Here is a 23,246-nt window from a genome sequence, read left to right on the forward strand (position 1 = left end):
GGCCGGAGCGACTGAAGCTTCATCTGTATTTATAGCCACTCCCATGGCTTGCATTACCACCTGAGCTCTGCCTCCTGTCAGCATTATGGTGAGTTGTATAATTATTTCATTATATATTACAATGTAATAATAATAGAAATAAAGTGCACAATAAATGAATCATCCCGAAACCATCCCCCCGCCCCCGTCTGTGGAAAAACTGTCTTCCACAAAACCGGTCCCTGGTGCCAAAAAGGTTGGGGACTGCTGCATTAAGAAGTCCTGTTGCTCTTGTTACTACTAACCATAGCTCCACCTAGTGAGCACCAGCGCCATGTCAGGTAAAAGGCAAAGAGCTTTGCGCATGATCTTAGGGTGGCCTTCATAAGAACCACGCACTACAGGTGTAATGCTCCCTGTTCTATAGCTGAGGAAACAGGCACAGAGGTGATCAACCTGCCCCAAGTCACACAGGTGGTGGGGCTGAGCTTGGAAAGGTTGGTCTTGGAAAACCTAGCTGCTTCCCAGAGCCTACCATCAGACTGGGTTTCTCTGCCCTGGTGGGGTGTCCTATGCTTAGCACTTTCCATAGGCAGCTGTGAGCTTCAGTGGTTTCGTGTCCATGACCGGCACGGAGTAGGCTGAATTGAAGCCTTCTCCACCCCAGCCTGGAGTTCCTAGTACCATGCCCCTTTTTCTGCTCTCCTCCCACAGATCCCAGTTGCCAAGGGGAGAGCAAGATGGAGGCTGGCCCCCTGCAACTCCTGGCTTGGAGTCAGGGAAGAAGGGAAGGTTCCTGGGTCTCACTGCATTCATTGCTCAGGAACCCAATGGCATCTTGATCCATGGGGGCCTAGTTGCTGATTCTTCCAGGGCCTGCAGGCATTCTTGGCTCATTCCCATCCTGCACTCATCGGTTTACTCACAGACAGCCTCCCCTCCCACTCTTCAGCCTGTTCAATCTTGGTGTCTGTTTCTCCCGGGACATGGGGCCTCTAGGTGACACCAGGGTAGGGCAACTGTATGTTCTGGTTTGTCCATGCCAGACCCTGTTTGTTCCTGATGTTCTACTGCAATGATTAATAACATCCCCTTCTACTCTGAAGAGTGTCCTAGTAGAACAATTAAATTAAATGGTCATAACACACCAGGGTCTACTGGCTGTAGTACCAGCCTGTCATTAACATGTTGATGACCCCGAGCAGACCATTTAACTTTTCAGGGACCTTGCTTGCGCATCTGGAAAATGGGGATGAGGCTCTTTGAAGTGTTTCTGAGGTGACCTAAGGGTCAGCCCTGGGTCAGTGGTGCCAGCTCTCTGGCTACAGTGGGGCACAGGTCACGGGGTAGGAACTGACCTCTCGCTGTGCGGGGAGTCACGCAGGGAGTCTATGGAGTCGTGGTAAGGTGGCACAGCAGCCCTGCGCTGCTCCTCTAGGCTGTAGGCTGCCGCCCGCCGTGCCCGCGCCTCCACACACGCTGGGCTGTTGCACTTGCTGGTGCCCACTGATGACAGCATGATGCCCGATTGGGAGTCGGAGGTCAAGCTCTCAGAATGTTCCAGGCTCCACGTGTGGCTCTCATGCCTGGAGAAGCCAGGTGGAAGTGAGGTGAGGTCAGGAAGGCGCCGGGCAGCCCAGCACGTGTGGTCCCAGGCCCACCCCTTCCCTGGTTCTTCATTCCATCTCAGGCTCCCTCAGCTCACTGCCCTTCACTCTGGGCTGATGTGTAACATCATAAATGCCAAACCCCGATTTTGGGAGGAGGAGAGCTGGAGGCCTGTGGATGGGTGAGCTGCAATGTGCAGAGGCCTCTTCCTTTCCTCTCTGCAACCAACCTCTCCTTAGCCTCCCTGTCTGGGACCCTTCCACTCCCATGGTCCTTAGCCACTTGCCTTAAGAGCCCAGCCCCAGTGGCCAATATATGGGGACCCTGCCTATTCTGTGCTGCTCCCCAGGGAAGAAAGGGGCCAACCACGTTCTTTCTTGAGCTGTCTGAGCCTGTGTGCTTGTGTGGACAGGCCTCCCTACCTCTGGAGAGGAGGCTAAGGTGGACTAGGTTCACGTGGGAAACCCAGGAGAGGGCGTCAAATAGCTGTGGGTATTCGAGTGAGCAGGTACTTTATGCCAGGTGAAGTGGTGCTGATGAGGCCCAAACAAAACCAAATGTTAGGTGGGAGCACAGTGATGCTGTTGTTCCTCTGGGGCTGGTTTAGACTAGAAAAGGGAATCCGGTCTGTGAGGACCTGGATGTACGTTTGGTGGTGGGTTCTGGTTTGAAGCCCCCCACCTCCACCCTTCTGCTCACAGGGACCCTCAATACAGAGCCCAGCCTGGCTGGGGAGTTTGGTGTGTGTCCCCAGGCAGGTGTGTGGTGTGCATGTGCACGCCCTGAGGGTGTGCATACGGGAGTCTGCAAGGCTGCGTGGGCCTTGGTGGTGCCCACCTGTGGCTGGAGGTGGGCGTGGCTGTGGAGCAGTGGTGAGAAGGAGAACAGGAGTGGCTCCCAGAGAAGGTGGTCTCCGTTTCCCTCCGGATGACATGGTCTGTGGCTGGCACATTCTTGGAGATATACTGGAAGAGACAGAGGGTTTTTTGGCAGGGGGGCAGTTAGTGACAGATGACCAAGTTGACCCTCCTTCCTGGTGGGCAGGGGAAGTGAGGCAGTAAGCTCCAGGTTGCGGGGGCGGTGGTGGTCCACTGGATAAGCAACTCGGTGTTAGGGCAGCAATGGCCCCTGGAAATCAATCCCCCGACCTCCCTTAAGGAAGTGGGCCAAGCGAGGCTAAGTCATCCTGGTGAGGCAAGGCTAGGCTAGCAGGCAAGGCTGAGCACAGGATGGGCCGGCCGCCTCCCTGGCCCATTCTTGCAGGGGGCATAAGAAGGCGGGCTACACAGCAAGGGGTCAGAGTGGGGCCTGGGAACACCACTCACGTCTGCCATCTGGATCTCCTCAGGGTCCAGCCGGGGGTGGCTGGGCCCATTGGCCAAGCTCCGGTTCTGGTGGGCTGGACACATGTTCTGTCGAAGGTGGTTATGCATCTGCTTCCGCTGTTTTCTGCACAGGGGAAGGTGCATTAGCCTGACACCCCCTCCCTGCCTCCCCTGGCACACACGAAGTATGAGCTTCCCTAGCTGTTACTCCAGGGAACTAGTCTACGTGTGCCGGGACTTGACTGCCGTGGCAGTCTCCTGCTACTGCTCTTTCCTGTGCTCAGGCTGCCTTCAGCCAGGACCCCTTCAATCAACCGCCTACATCATCACTACCAGCCGGAATTCAGCAGGACCTGAGCGTAGTGGTAGTGAGCTTTGGCTCTGCTGAGAGAGCAGAACTCTACTACTTTCTAGCTGTGTAAGTCTGGGCAAATTACTTAAACTATCCATGTTTCACTTTCCTCATCTGTAAAACGGACTGATCATCTACGCATTCCAAAGACCACTGAGGATTAAGAGTAGATAAAATATTCAAGCACAGTGCTGGCCCACTTCCTGCATTCATTTATTTGGTGTCTATTGGGTTTTTACTATGTGCCAGATGCTGTTTTGGAGCAGAGGAGACAGATATGGTTCCTGCCCTCATGGAGCTTGCGGGCCAGTAGGAGAGGCAGATGATAAACACATAAACAAATAAACAAACAAGATACTTTCAGCAAAGTGCTATGGAGAAAATAAAACAGGATGCTGTGGTCAGGGAGTCAAGACCTGTGGGGCTGCTTCACTTCAGCACCTATTAAGTGCTCAATACATTTGTTTTGTAATCAACAAGTTTAATCATGTCACTCCCCTGTTAAAGCCCCTTCATTGGGCTTCAGAATCCTGTTTCCTCTCCCCAGCCCTGTCTCTCACGGCCCTTTCCCCACCCCAGCTTGCTGCATCCTTGGAGGGCTTGTTTCTGATCCTACACTGTGCCTCTCTGGCCTCTGGGCCCTTGCATCCAATTGCAGCACATTCTCTGCCTCTTCACCTGCTAACTCCTGCTCATCTCTCAGGCCCGGCCTAAATGCACGTTTCTCAGGGAAACCCTCCCTGCCCTCTAGCTGAGGTTAGGCACCCCTGAAATACATCCTGTAACACTGGACCTCTTGCTTAGAGCACTGGCCATGTGCCTGGTACAGGGCCTGGTGTCCAGCAGGCATTGAATGAAAGTTTGTTGAAGAAATAAGTAAATATAGTAGGGGTTAGAACATGAGGCTTGCTTCTCCCCCCCAGTTCTTGGCCTCAATTTTCCTGTGTGGGCCCAGTCTCCTCCTGTGGGCTCCCTGAACCCTAAACCCCAAGGCTGGCAGGGCCTTAGATCTCATAGATAGGGGCAGCAGGAGTCAAGACCCAGGGGCTCAGTCCCCCAAATGGTGGCTATGCCCAGACTCTTGCTTTCCGCATAAGAACAGATATGACAAACTCTTTCTGTACCACATCACTCTACAACCTGCAATGGCTCCCTATCATCTGTAGGATAAACCCAGGGCCCCAAGCTTGACATTCAAGGCCCTGTGGTGCCATGCAGGTTCCAGCTGTTCTTTTAGACTCGGGCACCTTTTTAAAATTGACCCCAGCACTCTGCTCCAGCTAGCCTCGGCTGCTCATGCTCCATGAGCACAGCTGACCCTCTCCTGCATTTGTCCTTTAGCTCGCACTCTTCTACTGGAATTGTCCAGCCCCTTTCCTTGCTCCAAGGTTCTGATGCCACCTTTCCTTTGCCCAGGGGTGGCCCAACCCCATCTTCTCTGTATTCCTGCTTGGACTGCTCCTAGGTGGGATTAGGCAGTGCCCTGTGAGGTCTCTTTTTCCCCTGAGAAGGTGCCTCCCTCTCTGTGCTTGCCCACCCCCAACACTGCCCCAGTGCCTGCCTACCTGACAGGGCAGATCCTCCCTCACAGGATCCTCTGAGGTACTAGAGGATCACACTCATTTTACAGATGAGAACTCAGAGAAGCTCATCCATTTCCTCAGGGTCACAGGAAATGGTCGAGCTGAATTAGAACCCAGATCTATCTTCTTCCACCGCCTGGGCTTATGACCGTTCTTGTGCAGTCCTCTGGGGCCTGTCTACCCCACCCTCTGCTCCTGCTTCTTGGCCCAGCCCTCTGGCCCCTCACCAGCTGCAGAAGGGGGCAGAGGGGCATAGGAATGGGGGAGGCTCCGCCAGGCATGGTGCGGTGGAGAGGAGAGCCTGTCCCCACAAAAGCAGTCCCTGGTTGCTCTGAGCGCCCGACAACTCACTTGGTCTTGCAGTAGGCGACCACGCAGACGATGCCCACGACCAGCAGAGCCACGCAAATGCCGGTGATAGTCAGGACCCTTTTCTGGTACAGCTCCTCGGCTTCTGCAGAGGTAGAGGGCGTGAGGGGGCAGGGTGGGAGGCAGACCCGTAGAGACAGTGCTGCAGACCGTCCCCCTGCCCCGCAAACCCCGGGCTCTCTCCAGCTCAGGTGCTGCCCGGGCTCCCATCCATCTCACTCCTCCCCCAGCCAGTTCCCTCCTTCCTGCTTTCCTGAACTCCACCCACCTGTGGATCTCCTCACAATTGACTACACCTGAGTTCACCTTCCCAAACCCGTGCTCTGCCTGGAGCATGTGAGTGGAAAATGCAGGGGGATGGGTGGAGGAGGTGGGATGGAGGTGAAGTTCCCAAGGTCATAGGGGAGGGTAACCCACTATGGCCTGGTGGCTGCAAAGACCCTTGATGGGCTGGGGGAAGCTGGTCTTCATGGTGGTGAACATGCTGACCCTGGGCAAAGGCCTGGCTGGCCACTTTGGCTTCCTTAAGAAGGTGGAGAGTGGCTTGTTCTGGGCTGGAGACAGGACATGAGGCCCAGAGGCTGGACTTAGGAGGGATGCCAGGACCAAGAGCAGGAACAGAGCAGACCAGGCCCACAGAGGCGGGAGAGGGGAGAAAGGCCTTGGTTTATCCCTGCAGCTCGGTCAGGGTTGTGGCCCTGGCCCACTCCAGCTCTCCCCGTCTCTGCTTGTCAGAGACCCACGAGTGGCAGCACAGCCCCCTGGCGCCTAGGACAGCCCTTGTGCTCAAGGAGCAGCCTCCACCCTTCTGAAGGAGCTGAGCTAGGCTGGGCCTCAAAGCCCTCAAAAAGACCCAACTATCCCCTCTACCTCTACTCCCACTTTTTGGTGGGGCAACCCCTACGCTTCTAGAACAGAGAAAGCCTGGAGGAAGCAAAGGAAAAAGGTGACAGCACCAGACATGGTCAAGGCCTACAGCCTAGACCTCCCGCCCTTGCTCCGGCTCCCATCTGCTGGCCGGCCCCTCCCCATCGCTCCCCTCCCACCAGCACAGGGATAAGTGGGGGCGGGACCCAAAGCCTTGGTGGAGCCCTGGGCAGTGTCCCTAAGCCCCCAGGCTTGCAGGGTCTCCTGTGGCAAAGGTACGCCCAGCAGCAAACACTGGGTACAAAGCCCCAGGCACACATACCTGGAGGACTGTGCCCGTCTGACACACAGACAGACCCTTCACAACAATACACACGGCCGCCACGCACGCGATCACACCCACTGACATAGTCATGCAGAGTCGTGAACAAACAGCCCTCCACCCCAGATCCCCACCTCCAGGCTCTGTGGTCCTCGTCCTGCCTCCAGTTCTCATCCCCAGCCACGCCTCAGTCCTCCACTCAGGCCTCTGTCTCCATCACTCCTTTGAGACCGCTCTGGTCATCGTCACCAACAACCCCCCCGCTGCCAAGTCTGTGGTTCGCTTCCCTCTCAGCAGACTCCCCCTGCTGGGCCCACTTCCCAGGATGGTCTTCCCTCCTGGGTTTCCTCCCCCTGCACTGGCTCATCTCTCTGTCTCAGTTGCTACTTCCCCCTCTTCCATGTGGGCTGCAGGGTCCAGGCCCAGAGCTCTCAGGCTTCTTCTTCTCTCCACCTGCCTTTTCTCCCTCCGTCATCTCACCCAGACTCAGACTTGAAATACCATCTGTATGCAGCTGAATCTCACGTTTCTCTCTCCTGCCCTGACCTCTTCCGGAGCTCCAGATTCCTATGTTCAAGGGCCATGGCCAAGCAGAAGCACTGATTCCCCACCCTCGTTCCCTGCTCTTCCCATCTCTTCAGTGGCGACACCACCTTTCCTGTTAAACCAGCCCCAGACCTTAGAATCATTCCTGATCTTCCCACCCACTCTGGTACCTGATCCATCAGCAAGTCGTCTCAGCTCTCCCTCCCAAGTAGATCCCAGGTCTGACCACTTCTTCCCATTTCCACTGCTTCCAGCTTCATCCAAGATGATGCCATCTCTCACTCGACAGCTGCCCGCTTCTGACTGGTTTCTCTGCTTCTATTCCTCCACACCCTGTGCCCTCACCCAGTCTATCCTCTGCCCCAAAGCCACATTGATTTCCAACGATAAAGCAGATCATTTTACTCCTCTGCTTAAAAACCCACAATGGCATCCCCCTGCGATTCAAATACAACCAAAAGCCTTACCATGGTCCACGAGGCCCAGGGTCACCTGGTCCCTTCTTCTAGATCCCACCTGTAGTCTTCTTCCCCATGTCTGCTGTGCTCCAGAGGCACTGGCAGTCTTTCCATCCATCGAACAAGGCAGGCCCATCCACATCATCCTTAACTTGCTGTGCCCCCTGCCTCAAACACTCTCCCCCGATGGTTTGCAGGGCTGGCTGCTTCTCGTCAGGTTTTAGCTCAAATGTCACCTCATTGGACAAGGCTTCCCTGGCCACTTAGCTAGAGCAGCTCCTCACCCCAGCTAGGCGCCATCCCATTCCATTTTATTTTCTGTGTAGCACTTACCCCCACCTGCTCTCTTTCCTGTTTGTTTGTTGTCTGTCTCACCCTGCACCAGGAGGGCAGGGACTCTGCATGCTAGATCGCCAGAGTCTGGCCAACTCTGGGGTTCAGTAGAGGTTTGTTGAGTTGGTGTGTGAATGAATATACAGACCACCTTTACAGACAGTCGCATATTTACATACGCCCACACTTGCCTCTGCACCCACTGCTCATGCTCAACCCTTAACAACAAAGATGTTCCACTGCACCCCTCTGTGTGCTCACACCCTGCACTGAGAGACCCAACAAGGTGTAAACATGTCAACATAGACACATAACAACATAGACACGCACACCTACAGATTCCCCCCCTGCACCCCCTGCCATGATCACACAGACACCACAGACTCGGCCCCTCTCCTCCCCACCCTGTCACAGCAGAGACACAGACATACTCTTACACACAGACTTTCAGCTCCATCTTCTGAGAATAGCTGATGGTGGCTAGGTGGCCGGGGAACCAGGGCCTCCCCAAATCTGCCACGAGAACAGTCTTTTCATAACTGCAGGCTCTGCACACATCTGGGGTCTGACCCCATCGAAGGCTCAACCCCTCTGAGACCCTGCATCTCTCCTGCTATATGTGTGGACCAGGGTGGAGCCTCCCAGCACAAAGCCAGAGAGCTGGGAAGACTGACCCCTCAAAGTCCCTCCCTGCCCAAGGCATCTTCCAGGGGCCAGAGGACAGTCAGGAGTGGGACGTGAGGTTCTGAGCTGGGAGGCAGGAGGGCAGGCACCCGAAGCCAGCCCACCGTGTACCCTCGCTGGTGTTGCCCACAAACACATGTGCCACCGTGGGGACAGATCGTGAAGGGAGTAACAGCCTCAAGCAGATGGCAAAGCCTGGCAGACAAACATGGGGCAGGCGGCAGAGACAAATGGGTGTTATCAGCTGCCAGCCTGGTGAAGAATGAAAAGCAATGGAAATGGAAATGGGAAAAGGAAGGAGGATTAAGGTCAAATTGAAAGGGATGCCTCTCTGCACAGTTCTCCAAACCAGGATTCTGTGGCTTTCAGACACCTGCTCTCCGAGGGCTCGTCTGGCCACCCCACTGGGTTGCACACAGCTCAGGGGTCCCGCTCCCCTCAGAGTACTCTGGCGACTTGTCCCAGGCAAGGGGGCACTACTGTACACGGGGGCGCAGTCTGAACGCCAGGGTACTCTGCTGTTCATGAGCTTTTCTTGTCTCCCCCAAATCAATGTAGTTTATTACAGGACATCCTGATGGGGACAGGGGGACTTTTGAAATCATCCCTTTCCCATCTGGGGGGAAAGGAAACCAAACATCCAGCACACATGGTGTCAGAGGCTGTGGAGAGGGGCTGTGTGGATGGCGCTGACCGATACATAGAGGCTCCGTACCCTTTAGTTCAAATCCAAGGTGCTCTGGCAGTGCAGAAGAAAGGAGGGTCAGAGAGGGGAAGGGATGGAGGGAGAGATACAGAGAGAGAGAGAGATGGGGGAGGGGGCGGGAGAGAGAGAGAGAAACGTTGGTCAGGACTCTTCAGACACCAGCAGCCAGCCTGTGAGGTGAAAGCAGGTTAGTGGTGTCCCCTCCCAGCCTCCTGAGCCCCTTCCCTGGCCCCCAGTCCCCAGGAGCCCTTGACTGGGGTAGAGAGAGGAAATGTTAGGATCAGCAGGCAGGGCAGGTTCTTTAGAGATGAGCTGTGGGGTTAGTACCTGGTGGGGAGGCAGAGGCGCAAGAGTCAGTTGGCAAATGTCCCCAGAGAGGAAAGGTGAGTGGGGGCAGGGGGCGGAGGAGTCCCCATCCTTCCCCTCCCAGCTCCAGTGCCAGGCCTTCGACCCTTTCGAGCAAGCTGGAGACAGCTTGCTCAGCCTGAGCTCATTCATGGGGCCCTTCTTTCTGTTCAGAACTAGGGCTTGGGGTACCCAGACCGGCCCCTTGTCCCTGTCCTGCCCCCATGGGCCTCACTGGCCTGCCCATCTACTAAGAGCCAGGCACGGAGGCTCAGAGTTTGTGTGGCGCAGGACTGGGGAGGGGGAGAGGCCCCAGGCAGCAGGTCACTTCTCCACTTGACACCCCCAACACCCTAGAAACCTGCAGGGGCTAGGCCTCGGGTCCCAGCCTGATCACACGACTTAGGAAAGCAAACTGCAACTTGGAGAAAGAGACGAGTGGGTTCACCTGTAGAACACCTGTGCCCCCTAAATGGCAGCCAATTGCACTCTTTGAAGCTGGATCATGTTGTAAATGTGCAAATTCACGGGTCTTCGAGGTAGACACCCAGGCCATCGAAGGGTTGGATAAAAGGGCCCTGCCCAAGGGTCAGCTCTGTCACTGACCCACTGTGTGACCCCATAGTATTCCGCCTATCTGGCTCTCAATCTTTCATCAGTTAAATGGGGATCAGGCCTGGCCACGGGATCTCTGAGGTCTGCAACTCGGCTGTCCTTCAGAATCACCCAGACCAATGGAAACAGGCTCTGGGGTGGGAGCCCAGAAATCTCCCCAGTGCTTTTGAAAGGCTCACCTACCATTCTAAGGTAACAGCCAGCACCTGATTGCAGGCCTCGAGTCTCAGTTTTGTCCCTAGTTTGCTGTGTGCATGTGGGCAAGTCATACACAGTCTCTGTTTCCTCATCTGTCAAAAGTGCCTGTACACAGTGAGAGCAGAAACTAACACATTTTAAATCAACTAGACTCCAATAAAAATTAAAAAAAAAAAAGACGGGCGAGGCGATGTGCAAGGGCTTGCTCCACTGCCTCCGCACGTGCACAGCAAGTTCCGCTAGACCCAGGCAGGAGGTGGAATTGTGTTCTGATGTTCTCATCTCCTGCAGAGGGAGCGGAGCACGGGGACATGAGCAGGAAGTCCTGTGCACTGTCTAGCTCTGGATCTCTCCCCTGCTTCCTGATAGGGATTCCAGAAGGTTATGCAGTTGGAAAAGGGCAAGAGAGTAGGATGGCTCTGACTGAAAGAGCCTTGAGGAAGATCCTGGGGTTCTGACCCCCAGTTCCATGCAGAGACCACACCCCTGAAGCAAGAACCCCAGCTCTTCTAAACATGAGCCCTTCCGTGCACTCCTGTTAAACCTGAGGTTGCAGGTGATCTTGAATGTGGTTTCTTTGCAGTCTTATGCTTACTGCTTGGAGGTAGGAGTCACCATAAGCACAGCAAGTCCACTCCTCTCCCAGGGCCTCCCAGGGCTGGCCAACTGTGCTAAGCAGGCAGTACAAACTTGACAAACTGAAAGGGTCCTCGGGGGCAACTCTCACTGAGCAGTTAGTCCTGTAGCCCCAGGGACCCTCCAGGCAGCTCGAAAGAGCTCACAGTGTTTGGATATCCAGCCAGGTTCCCCACAGAGAACAGCCCAGCTTGACCACAGCACCCCGGACACTAAGAGAACCACAGCACCCCAGACACTAAGAGAACTGTGGTTCACAGAGCTGGTCTGGGCTCCACTTTTGGTGGTGTTTGGATTAGATGAGGCAGCTAGGGCCCAGTAGTGCTAGGACACTTTCCCAAGGTCACATAGCAAACTAGGAGGCAGAAGGGAGATTGGAGGCCAGGTCTCTGGTCTCTTGGGGCTAAGCCATGGCTATTCCTGCCCATTGAGTCCCTGGGAAGCCCTGACTGGCTAGTCCTCAGGACAGTGACCATCTGGAGAAGTGAGCAGGGCTCCCAAAGCCATTTAAGAGTTTTCTCCTGCATCACTCCTCTGGGAACCAAGTAATAGCGGCAGCAGCTTTTGGGACTCCTGACTCGCCTCCCCTTTGAGTCAAAGGCCAGTACTGTTTTGGGTGGACAGTGGTGGCTGGCAGGACTGGTGATGCCACTGAGAAGTCATTAAAAGGCAGCCCTGCTTCCCTCTCCCCGGGGATGGATTCTGAGGGGCCTGCAGCCATGTCAGCCCCAGCAAAAAACAAAAACAAAGACACCCCAAAAACCCAAAATCAAAAAAACAGTCTCCTGCTCATCATATTCACTGCCTGCCACTCAGCCAGGATGGAGTGATACCACCGAGTCACAGATGGGTCCTACCGAACAGAAATTTGCATACTGACCAGTAACCATGGCAGCCTGATGCTGGACTCCCAGCAGGGCCAGGCTTAGCAGACAACAGACAAAGTCTTCATCCTGGACATGTCCTACGACACCTGGTCATAGGCACCTGGACAAGAAGGCCCTGATGTCGACCCCGCAGCATGCGCTTGTGTGCTTGTGTGTGTGTGAGCAGGTGTCAGCAGACGTGTTTGTGTGCAAGTGCAGGCATGTGTTTGTGTGTGTGTGTGCAGGTGTGCGTGCTCTTGTATATGGTGGGTATCCAGGTGTACAAGTTTTGAGTCTTGGGAAGTGGAGGGGCTGTCGAGGGAAGAAGGAGAAGCTTTAAAGGGCTACTGCGGCTGCAGGCTCTGTTTCCGTGGCCTCCGCAAAAGGTAACCTGGTCTAGAGGCTGTCTGGGCAGAGGGGGAAGGTCAGACACTTTGCTCAGGATGTGCTGGGAGTCAGCCTCCAGGGGACTGATGCTGCCCCTCTGGCCTCCACTCCCACGCCAGCAGTAGCTGGATGAGGAGCTCAACTGTGTTCAAACAACAGCAGGCCCTTGACTAAGCCCTTGGTGTGCCTCACTTCACTTCATCCTCACAGCAGCCCTAAAGGCATAAATGCCACTATCCCCATTTTACAGATGAGACAACAAAATCAGAGAGGTTAAATGAGGCCCCAGAACAGGAAGCTCAGCTGCTGGCAATTTTATTCAGGTCCGTCTGAATCGAAGCCTGAACACTTAAGTTAGCATTTTTCACTCCTTTTTCAATAATTATCTAATAGAGCAGTGCATGAAGTGCTCTGGGCAAAGTGCTTGGAGAGTATAAATCCTTTACCAAAAGGTACCAGCAAGGATCCCAGTAACACTAGGCAGAAAGGCTGCATTTCCAGTTTCCTTTCTGGGCTCCCGGGGCCCTGCTGACCCTCCCAGAAGATCTGAGCTGCAAGCTGAAGCAGCCCAGCTGGCAGAGGAGCTTGGACAGTGGCCGAGTGTTGGAGGCTCTGCTGCTCAGATTCAGGATGGGCTGGGACTCCCTGTCCAGAACAGTCCCATAAGCTAGGGGGGCTCTGGGCCTAAGGGGGAAAAGGAATAGGCCCTCCATTGCCTCTCTCCCCAGGTCCTCAGCCCCAGCTGGCTGCTCTGTCCTCCTGACCTACGGTCCTCCAATGGGGCTGGATCTGACTCTGCAATTCCTCCTGGAGCCTGGGCTCTGGAGAGTTCTGTTGGGCCACGTGCCCACAGGCTCTGTTCTTATCCCCATGGCCTTCCTCCCTGGCCTCCAGTGGGAGGGGCCTGAGGACAGCGCTGCCCCCAACACTCTATTAAGAGAGTTGACCACCTGGGATGACCAGCCCCGACCTCTCTGGCGCCTCTCCTCATCAAATCTTGGCTTCCAGGTTCCTGTGCAGGGAATGTCTAGGCTTTTGTGCTGTGGTCTGAGAAGGATCGGAAGGCTCCTTTCTCTACCCTGAGCCCCAAACCCCTTTTCTCTAAGGGCTACCTAAATGGTCCCCTGGGTCCCTCCCTCGTCTTCTTCATGCCCAGGCACCATCAATCTAGTTCTAATTCCTCATGGGACTCATCTGTCCTCCCTGGAGAGGAGGAGGTGGGTGGTGGGTCGAGCAGGGGCCTAGCGTGCTCTGGAGGACAGGGGATACGGTCCCGCCTTGCAGGCCAGTGGACCGCTGGGCCCCAAATGGAGTCCATGGCCAGCCTGTGGCCTTCTGCTCTGCTCCACCTCCACCTCATGGCACTTGAAGGCACTGCTCCCAGCCCCCAGTAAAACACGCCACAGTTAGGGCCTCATCCTTCAGCTCCAGGGGTCACAATTTTCTCGGCAGACTGTGCAAACCAGAAAGCTCCAACTTCAGAGATGGAAGAAAGGAAGGGAGTGAAGTCCTGGATGGGGACTGAGGCCAGAGAGGGCCTGGAGAGAGTCACCAGTTACCCCTTGATTCCTTCTTCCCTCTATGCCTTAGTATTTGCGGCAACCCTCACCCCTACTCCAACATCTAGCTGCACAGATGACTCTGGTCTTCACGGAAACCACTGCCCTGGGACCTGTTTTCCCTCAATCCGCCTTCCCCACTCTCCCCCATCACCCCAAATCAAACCAAAACAAACTCTGGCCAGATGGAAAGGCAGGCTTTCTGAGAACTTGCTTCTCTCTCTCAAACACAGGAGCACACATGTGCACACACTCATTGCCCGGCCTCACCAACAGCCTGACATCCTCAGACAGGCTCTCAGAGGCAGGTGAGGGCTCTGCAAATGCTTCTTCCCATCCTGGCCAGGCTGCCTGACCCCAGTGGTGAAGAGGCCTGAGCCTGGCTCTGAGCAGCTGCAGAGAGAATTCAGTGTTACTGCCACCAGGCAGTACAGCAACATGAGGCAGGGGGTGTATCAGTCTCCTCTGTGTGAAACCCAGCAGGACCCTGCAGGTGCTTCCCCAGGAAAGACCCCCCAGTGACCCCTGCCTCTTGTTTGTAGAAAAGCTTTAGCCTCCTAGGCCTTTCTCCTCGAGTTCCAAAGAGCAAATTTAATCAGAGAACTGAGAAAGTGCAGAAACAAAGGAAAACAAACAAGACAAAATAATAAGAGTTTAGCCATAAGACAAAGTCAAGGACCTTTGGTATATCCTTGAGTTGTTTTGCAGATACTAAAACCCCACCAGGTGTTAGAAGTTAACTACATGATGACCACCCCCAGCCCTAGGCTGATTGGAACCAGAAGGTTGATGATTGAGATTCCTGAAACACCCTGTTACCTCACCATCAACCAATCAGAGGACTGAGCATGAGCTGATCGCGCACCTCGTGACCCCACCCTCCCACAGTCTTTAAAAACCCTTCCCATGAGCCCCTTGTATTCTTTGCTTGACACATTACGACTAGCGCTGTTCTTTCTTTCACCTCCACCCGGTTTAGTAGGTTAGCTCTGCTGTGTGTTTGGTGTAGGGGACCCAAGTTTGGTTCAGTAACACGCACAGGCTTCTGATGAGGACTGAGAGGAGCCTAGGACAGCCCCCCGCGTTTCCCAGCCCCCCCCAATCTCTCTAAGCAAGGCCCCATCCTTCCCACGGGGTGGGGGGTAGGGTGGGGGAAGAACTGTCAGTTACCAGGGAAGGAAAGAAATAGAAGAAAGAGACATACTGGAGAAGTTGACCATTGCGAACTGCTGACACCTGTCCCCGGTGTATCCCACAGGACACCTACCAAAAGAAAGAAAACCAGAAAGAGAGAGCCAGGATAGCAAGACATAGGCATTGCAACACCCCGGCACAGGCTCCTGCCAATGCCAGCTGGGTTCCTTGCCACTGTTACCATTTGTACTGGCCTTGCCACTCTGCCCCTTACCTGCAGCCCTGAACTTTAAACCCAAGGATTAGGCCAAAAATGAAAAAGCAAAACAAAAGAACTAACAAACCAAAATACAAAAAAGAAACAAAACAGCCAAAGATCAAAACAACCAACACCCCTGGCCCTATGTCCTACAACGGGGTGAGGAGTGGGGGGGGACTGCACCCGGAAGCTTTCTAAGGAGCAGGGACTCGTGTTTGTATCTTCAAACATACTTTGCTTAGGATCTGGCATGTACAATCGCAAAGGCAGTTTCTCCAAACATCTCTGTCCGAAGAATCCGTTTGGACATCTGGAGAAGGAAAAGGGGAAAAATCACAGAACAAACTGGCATCATCCGCGAGGCTTAGGTTAGAAATCAAAGTGCACAGTGATGAATGAGAAAACCAAGTCGAGCGCTGGGGCACACTCGTTGCTGAAGGGGCTGGAGTCGGGGCTGGGTGGAGGGCTCGGAAATCTCCTTCACAATCTCTCTAATAGATGTGGCTCCAGGTGGTGGGGAAGCGGGGGAGGGGGAGGGAAGAAGATGATTTGGGGAAGCGGGGTGGGGAGATTGGGAACTTACTGCCTAAAGGTCCTCATGGTTATTGAGACTTCCCTTCTGACCTGCCTGGGGCCCCGTGAAGCCAGGATTGTAGACCCTCGGTGCCAGGCAGTCAGTAGGCTGGGGGGCTGGGAGTCTTCTGGAATACCAAGTTCTGGGGAGACGTTCCTTCCAAGCCCTACCAAAGGGTTCTGTCCAGGGCCCTGGGCAGGTTTTCTCATCCATGAAACAGACCCCAGAAAGCTCAAAGGAGAACTTGGGAATGCTGTTCCCAGACTGTGCGCCTCCAGCAGAAGGGGCCTTGGAGATGTCTCATCTGTTCTTTCAAAGAGGGCTCTGTGGCCAAGTAAGTTTAGGAAATCCATTCCCAGGCTTCCTTGTAGAGGTGCAGTGCACGCTAGCACATGAAAGGCTATGAAAAGTTTTGTAGGAGGAAAGAGCTGAACTTTCCAGTAGGTTCCAAATGTATTTGACCTTGGAAATTGTTTTTTGAGGAATCCTTGTGAACATACGGTTTGGGGAAGGCTGCCCTAGAGCAATATACACGGGAAAAGCTTATGGGGAACAGGTGAGGGTGGAGAGAAGCCTGAATTACCAGCATCCCAAAGCTGGTGGGCTGAGGGCGGGCGTGGGGCCTCTGGCCTCAGGTGGCAAGAATCACGGTGGCGGGGTGGGGGCGGGGCTGCAGCCTGTTCCACATCAGGGGGCCAACTGGCTGCCTGGGACACCTGCCCTTTCCCCACGACCTGCTCCTCCATCACTGCCTGGCTCTAGCGGGAGTTCATTCTCCCACGTTGCCTCCTGCAGAGAACCACCCACTCCCATCTCCCTGACCTTGTCCTTAACTTCCAAGGTCCACTTCCTTCTGCTCCCTGGCTGCCACTCTCCCCTCGAGTCCCTGTCTTGTAGATTTCTGGGAGACATGCCCAGCCCTTGTACTCTCTTCTGAATCCCAGCAAGGCCAGATACTTAAGCTTACAGATAGGGCCAGACTGATCCTCCCGCACCGCCCCCTACTCGAAGATGGGTCTATGCTCTTCTGCCTCTTCTAAATTAGGAAATTAGGTAAGCCCATCACCAGCGTCCCCTCAATAACAGGTCAGTGACGTTAATCAGTAAACTTCCCCAAGAGGTGAATGTACTCTACCTCTTAGCATTCTAGCGTATACCAACCATCAGCAGCCCCTTGAACTTATAGGGGGTGATGGCGATTGACTGTGATAGACCCTCACAAAAACCCTGTGGCCTCCAATCTAACCTGGAGGATCGGGAGTGGTTGATGAGCAGATAGCTGGAGTCTCTCTGGGCCTTACTGTATCTCCCTCAGGGGAGGCAGGAGGCTGGTCCTTGTAGCCGGGGCAGTGTGTGCGCAGGTGTGCCTGGCTAATGAATGGTAGTGGAGGGGGGGAAGTGTGTCTGGAGAAGGGGGAGAGCCTGCACGTGAAGCTGATGCACGCTCATCCTGTTGAACAGGGTGGCTCGGAGGAGGAGGCTACAACTTTGTCAATACGCCCTTTTCTGACCCCTCGCCCTCGTCCCCAGTTATCCCAGCCCAGGAAAATGGAGGCAGTGGCTAAGGCTTTCCGACCAGCTCCACTCAGGCTCAGCCCTTCTTCCTCAGCTCTCGGAAACTGATTCCACTTGGGATGGGACTAGAGGCGCAGGAGTGACTTTTCAAGCAGCAGCATCGTTGGGGGTGGACGATAAAGACCCAGGACGTTGCCAAAATGACTCTTGCAATCAGGAATAAGAAAGAGATAGGCTTGACTGTGTCCAGTGTCTGAGATTAGCCCGGCTCCTGGAGACAGGAAAAACCTGTGTGTGTGTAAGAGAAAATGGGGGAGTGCAGGGGCAGGAGGGGACAGAGGGGAATTTATTCCCACTGCTGAGAGTCAGGATGCTTTCCTGTGGCTCTTGGAGACGGAGGGTAATTGAGCACATCCCTGCGTTCCCGGCCCCACACCCAGCCTGGACTACCCCGACTCTATCCTCGTATTCTTCGTGGCCACAGAGTTGCACAGCTCCAGGTGGTGCTGTGGACACCGTGTACAACACGAACAAGCCCCCTGGAGTTGTGCCATATAGTCCTAACCTTCCTGCCCTGGGAAAGTGCCCACTAGCTGAACAAAGGAGAAGGTGGGGGGGGGGATGGGCACTGCACGGGGCTGGGACGACTAACACCTGAGCTGTTCCTCAGGCACTGGCTCCTTTCGCGGAGCTTTTGGACACTCCTGTTCTCTCGTTAGCCCTGCTTGTCCACGTCCAGGAGGCTGGGGCTTCCCTAGAGAAGGCTCTGGGGGTGGGCCTACAGCCTCTCTACCCTGCTGCCAGGACCTGGTAACAGGGTACAGGCTACATTAGCCTATCAACCAGGAGCAGGGCCTGAACTTGGCGTGGGTGGCTGGCTGGTAGTGAGTTCCCACTCAAACAGGGATTGACCCCCTGAGTTTCAGGGACACGGGACAGATTAGGAGGAGCGGCAGGTAACAGGCTTCCCAGCCCTTCCCCCCAAGCTGTTATCCTTGACTACGGGAAGGTCTGTGCTCAGGGCTGGAGAAGAGCAGGGGTAAGAGAGGGGCAGAGAGGAGAGCCCACGGGCTGCATCTGGGGTGACAGAGAGGCTGGGACTCTGCCTCCCCGTTTTCCCACCCCACCTCCCGGGCCTCAGTGTCTCCTTTTGGTAGCCTGGGGATAATGCCATGTGTGCTGCCCTCACCCAGGGGAGAGGGAGGATGAAGGATGAGGGTGTGCCCCGGGCACTGGAGGGAGTGAAGGGTCTCTGGCCTCATGAGGGGTGTGGGTGGAGAGGATGAGCAGGCAGATGGGCATGGGATGGGGGAAATCACCTGGACATGGGAGCAGAGGGGATGGGGGGGGTGAGCTGATGGGAAAGGGAGGCATGCCACTGGTATGTGCACAGGGCTGGAAAGAGAGTCTTGTTCTGTCATCATCCCCTGAACCAGTCCCCAAGAGTCACGCACCAACCGTGCTCTATAAAAACACGGAGAGAAGAGGAGAAAGCAGCAAGAGGAAGTGCAGAGGCCCCTGTCTGGCCCAGACAGGAGACGGTCACCTTGATTTGGACCCCCGTTTTCAAATCCCCCTAAGCTTTCCTTTTTTAAAACAAAATTCAGCATCAGTGACACTGTTTCTTTTGGCTCTGAATTCTAGAAAAACAGGAGGGACGGAGTGTGCCTGCTTTCCAACACTCCCCGCAGGGCTCTCAACCAATACACAACAACAAGTGTCAGAAAACCAGGAAGGAAAACTGATTTTTGTAGAAACTGGAATGAAACTGACCAGTCTAGTTTCATTATCCAAGCTAAGCGGAAATGCAAAAAAATCAAAATAAAAGTAAACAAACAGCACAAATGGTACGACGTGAGTTCCGTTTCCTAAGTTCTTTCCTTTTTATTCCATGCATTCCATTCAGGGTGTCATCAGGAACCCCAAGAGGCCTACCCTCCTTCCCTCCCAGCTCACCCACCCCCAGAATGGCCTCTGGGTTCTGCCCTGCCCCCCTCCCCCCTGCCCTTCTCCAGCACAGCTCTGAGGACCTGCCCTCCTGATTGCAATCCCCGCCAGGGATGCCCCTCTCCCCTGAGGGCTCAGGGCATCAGGGAAGTTGGCTCCAGGAGCCCTGGCTGGGGCTGACCCAGGACAGGCTGAGATGGGGAGGTGGTGGTTCTGGGTACCAAGCTCAGGTTCTAAGCAGTGAACCCCAGTTGCCCTGGTGGGGCGGGGAAACAGGACAGCATCTTCACAGTGGCTCAGGCTCCTGCCCTCTGCTCCTCTCAGATTTAGCTGGGCAGCACCCAGAAAGTCCTAGGGGTACAGCCTTGCTGGCAGGGGCCCCTGGGAATCCTATAGCTCACTACTCTTTCCCACACTAGACTCTGGCACTGGAGTCCTGGGTCCCGTGGCCCTCCTCAGCCCCGACACCTGTCCCGGTGGCTGAAACCTTTTCTGTCTGGAGCCAGTGACAATGCTGGATGCCTTCAAGGTTCTGGGATCCAAGGGGCTAGGGAAGAAGAGAGGCCTGGGGTGTATGTGTTTGTTGTGGGGGACAAGAAGAAGGGGTCCAGGGCTAGGCCATCTCTGTGAGGTATTCCAGAACGCTTATGCATTTCTATAGATCTATTCCAAAGTGCTCAGAGCATTTTCAAGGCTAGAATGTTCCCCAGGGTCTGTGGCACTAATGTGGCAGCTTCCTAGAGGCAGAAAGAGAGAGGAAGGATGAGGGGCTGAGTCTGGACTGAGAACTTCCCTGGGGGACCTGCTGTTGCTTTTGGGACTGTCCCTTGAGATTCAGGATGGGGGAGGCCGGAAGGCGGAGGGCAGCAGGTGACAGGTGGAGCCGAGGTGGATGCTGGCAAAGGAGGCCAGCTGGAGCAAGAGGCACAGGTGTGCCTGGCAGTCCAGGCTCAGCTCACCCAGCACTGAGGGGAGGGCGTGAAGGAGGTGTGGCCCCTCATTATCACGCTGTGAGGTGGAGGGGTCTTTGGCCAAGGCTGTAGTCAGGAGGGAGATGCAGCTCTGGAGCTGGAGGCCAAAGGCAGGAAAGCCGAGAGGAGCGCTGAATCTGACCTTATCTGTGGAGAGGGCAAACGCCTCTCTCCGGGAATCTTCATCAGTACTCTGCTGGCCCCTGCCCAGATGCCACGGCAATGGGGCAGCTTTGGCACATCGCCAGCGCCCTAGGCTTGGGCTGCTTTGAAACCCAAAGTTGTGAACTAGGCCTCCCTCCCTCTACTCAGGATCCGGCCAGAACCTGTGCTGCCCTCACCAAGCTCCCCTACCTGTTCCTTGCTCACCTACCAGAGAATCTGTCAAGGGGGCAGTGGGGGCCCGGCTCCCAGAAGATGTGGCTGGGCCTGAGCAAGCCCTCCCTGATCACTGTGCTCCCACCTACCCTGTTTGCTAAGGGTGGGGAGCAGGGGGTCCCCAGCTCCTGGGAGTTCCTTCGGGGCAGCTCTTGGGGGGAGGCAGAGTCCCAACATGAGCTTTTCCTCAACCCTGACCTCCCCCACTCAGCCACACCCAGAGTGATGTCCTTGCTGGTAGCCCTTCACTCCCCAGAGAGGGGCTAGGGACTGAAGTGGCACAGGCAGCAGCCAGAGCATATCTGGGCACTGGGGTCCTGCTGGGCAGGGAGAAGAGCCAGGTCCTGAGGCGAGCACTGGGGGCAGAGCCCTCTTCTTCCCTCAAGGCTATAAGAGCAGAGCTCAGCTAGCAAGGGCTCTGGGACGTGTGCCCTACCTGACCCTGCCAGGCTCCTCACTGCTGGGGAAGATGCACCCTGGGCAATGTTCATCAGAACAAAGTTTGGAAAGTTGCTGAGAGATAGGGAGGGGAAGAGAGAGAGAGAGAGAATCCAGTGCCCCGGGCATAGACTGGTCTAGCCATCTCCCAAGAAGGTGTTGGTGAAAGGGTGGACATTGGAAGATGGGGTGGGTAGGGGCCTGGGAAACTGGGACTGCAGAAGCCCTGAGCCCTTTAGAGCTTACATCTCCCTGTATTCCAGGAAAGGGCTAGGAAGTGGGGCAAACCTCCCTGTCTACACCCCTTGGAGACCCCTTACTAGTATCTTGAAGCTCACTTTTCCTAGAGCCCTCCACTTCTGCCCCAGCCTCTCTCCCCCTGCTCCTGCCCCCATGCCTGCCCCCACTGGTGACTTACTTGCAGGAGAGCTGGTTGATGCCCTCGATGTAGTAGCAGACGCCTCCGTTGACACAATAGGACTTGGCTGTCTCGTTGCACTTGCGGGCGTGCCCCGACCAGGATGATAGGGTAGTGCTCACTGGAGGTACGAGAGACACGTGCCAGTGACCCACTGAGACCACCTCTGGGCCCCAGGAATCACCTCCTTCATGGCCCATCTCAAAGCTGGACGATCAGAGACTGTAGGAATGGCTGGGGTGGGGGGAAGGTCTGGTGGTCCCTCCCAGGTCACCAACAAGGCCAAGGGGAGGCCACCGTGAGCTTGGACCATCTGCCCAGCACCACCTTGCACCCTCGCTCCAGGCAAACCTTCAAAGGCTGGGAAGATTTTCTTCTTTTGGAGGGGATGAGAGGCCAGCAGAAACTGCTCCATCTTCTGGCATAAGGGCCCACCTCTGCTGCCTGCCTGCCTGCCTTTCTGGGGGCTCCGCTGCAGGTGGATGAGGCACCATGTCTTACGTGGGGGGCAAGTCACAGGGGTTCAGGGAGGAGACATTTATATCTGTCTGCACTGCTGGGGCTCTCATGGACCAGGGCGTGATTACAGGGAGCTGGGCTTTGAGGGGAATGGCACCTTTTGGGCACTGTAATTTTCTGCGATCTGGGGACTTGCGGCGAGAACCCTAGCTTCCGTCTCTCCCCTCTTTGTCCCAGAGTTGGGCCAAGGTGCCCGGAAATGCTACAAAGGCCGCTATGCGCGTCTCCATAAGCATCCCGGGCCGCCTTCACGTCCTCCCTCACCAGGCAGCCTCCACCTCCCCCACCCGGTCAGCTGTGGCCTCTGGAGGGAGCCTCCAGGCCTTGGACAGCCCAGGCCGTAAATCCGGGGCTTCACGTTGCTGGGGAGAGGGGACAGCTGGGATGTGGAAACTAGGTGACAGCAAGACTGGGCTTCAAGGCTGCTAACCCAGACTGCACACCTGCTGGATCAGATTCATTTGATCAGTGAAAATCACAAAAGCACTGCTCCCCAAAGGGATGGCAGCCAGGAGCCTGGTTTCAAGTGAAAATTCTTGCCCCAAATTTCAGTCTTTATCTATTAGCTAACCTCTTAGGCTGTGTATCCATATTGGGCAGCTAGAAACCGGTTCCTGCTCCCCCCTCAGCTTCTGTGGCTCTGAGGGCCTCTCATGCCCACCCAGCGGTGGCCTCCTGACTGAGGTGGCCCGTCCTACCTTGGCTGGTCCTGTCTACTCAGGGGTACTGAGTCTCCACCATCCCCCGAAGTAAGTGGGGGGATGAGAGGAGGAGGAGGAGAGCCGGCACTTGGCGCCCTGAGTGTTTAGACGTGTGGGGAGACGGATGGAGCACGGGACTGGGAGTGTATACACAGCTCTGCCTCTGTATATGTCTGAGGAGCTCGCTGATAAAACCCAGCGGGTAGGGCCAGCTCCCACCTTCCCTCCACATCATGCCTGCTGCTGGTCTGGCATCCTCGAGCCCCACCCCTGCTGACGTCTCCCACCTCTGCTCAACCCCACACAAGGCTGGGACCCACATGCTTCTGGGTCAGTGAGACCCAGGGAACTAAGAAAGGGACAGAGAAGACAAACAGCTGAGGCGACCACGCCTGTGAGTTACAAAATCTCATTGCCGGGACGACCCTAGAGGTTGTCCTGCCCTTCGGTTACATTGCCAAGGAGGAGTGAGGAAAGAGAGCAGGGAAGGGCCTTCCAGAGTCCAGTGTGTGTTGTAACAAGGCCTCAGGGCTCCTAACATCTGGCTGAGCATTCTCACCAGGCACCTGGTCCCTCGTAGAAGAACACGTCAGCACCAAGGCTTGACGGGAAGACGAATGCAAACACGACGTGGACCACGGGCCCGAGTCCTCT

At 55.5% G+C, this 23,246-nt stretch overlaps 1 protein-coding gene across 1 annotated transcript in view; it reads right to left on the bottom strand.

Annotated features, from left to right (window-relative positions):
- Window positions 1-23,246, bottom strand: part of NRG2 (neuregulin 2) — a 55,663-nt gene that overhangs the window by 2,399 nt on the left and 30,018 nt on the right. The window contains exons 4-9 of the mRNA XM_073802592.1: window positions 21,373-21,493; window positions 15,365-15,441; window positions 5,199-5,301; window positions 2,913-3,036; window positions 2,425-2,552; window positions 1,338-1,565 (exon numbers count right to left, since the gene is read on the bottom strand). Of these exons, the coding sequence (XP_073658693.1) occupies window positions 1,338-1,565; window positions 2,425-2,552; window positions 2,913-3,036; window positions 5,199-5,301; window positions 15,365-15,441; window positions 21,373-21,493 (781 nt within the window). The remainder of the gene's footprint in view (window positions 1-1,337; window positions 1,566-2,424; window positions 2,553-2,912; window positions 3,037-5,198; window positions 5,302-15,364; window positions 15,442-21,372; window positions 21,494-23,246) is intronic.

Source organism: Tursiops truncatus, chromosome 3, assembly GCF_011762595.2.
Source record: "Tursiops truncatus isolate mTurTru1 chromosome 3, mTurTru1.mat.Y, whole genome shotgun sequence".
Lineage (NCBI taxonomy): Eukaryota > Metazoa > Chordata > Mammalia > Artiodactyla > Delphinidae > Tursiops > Tursiops truncatus.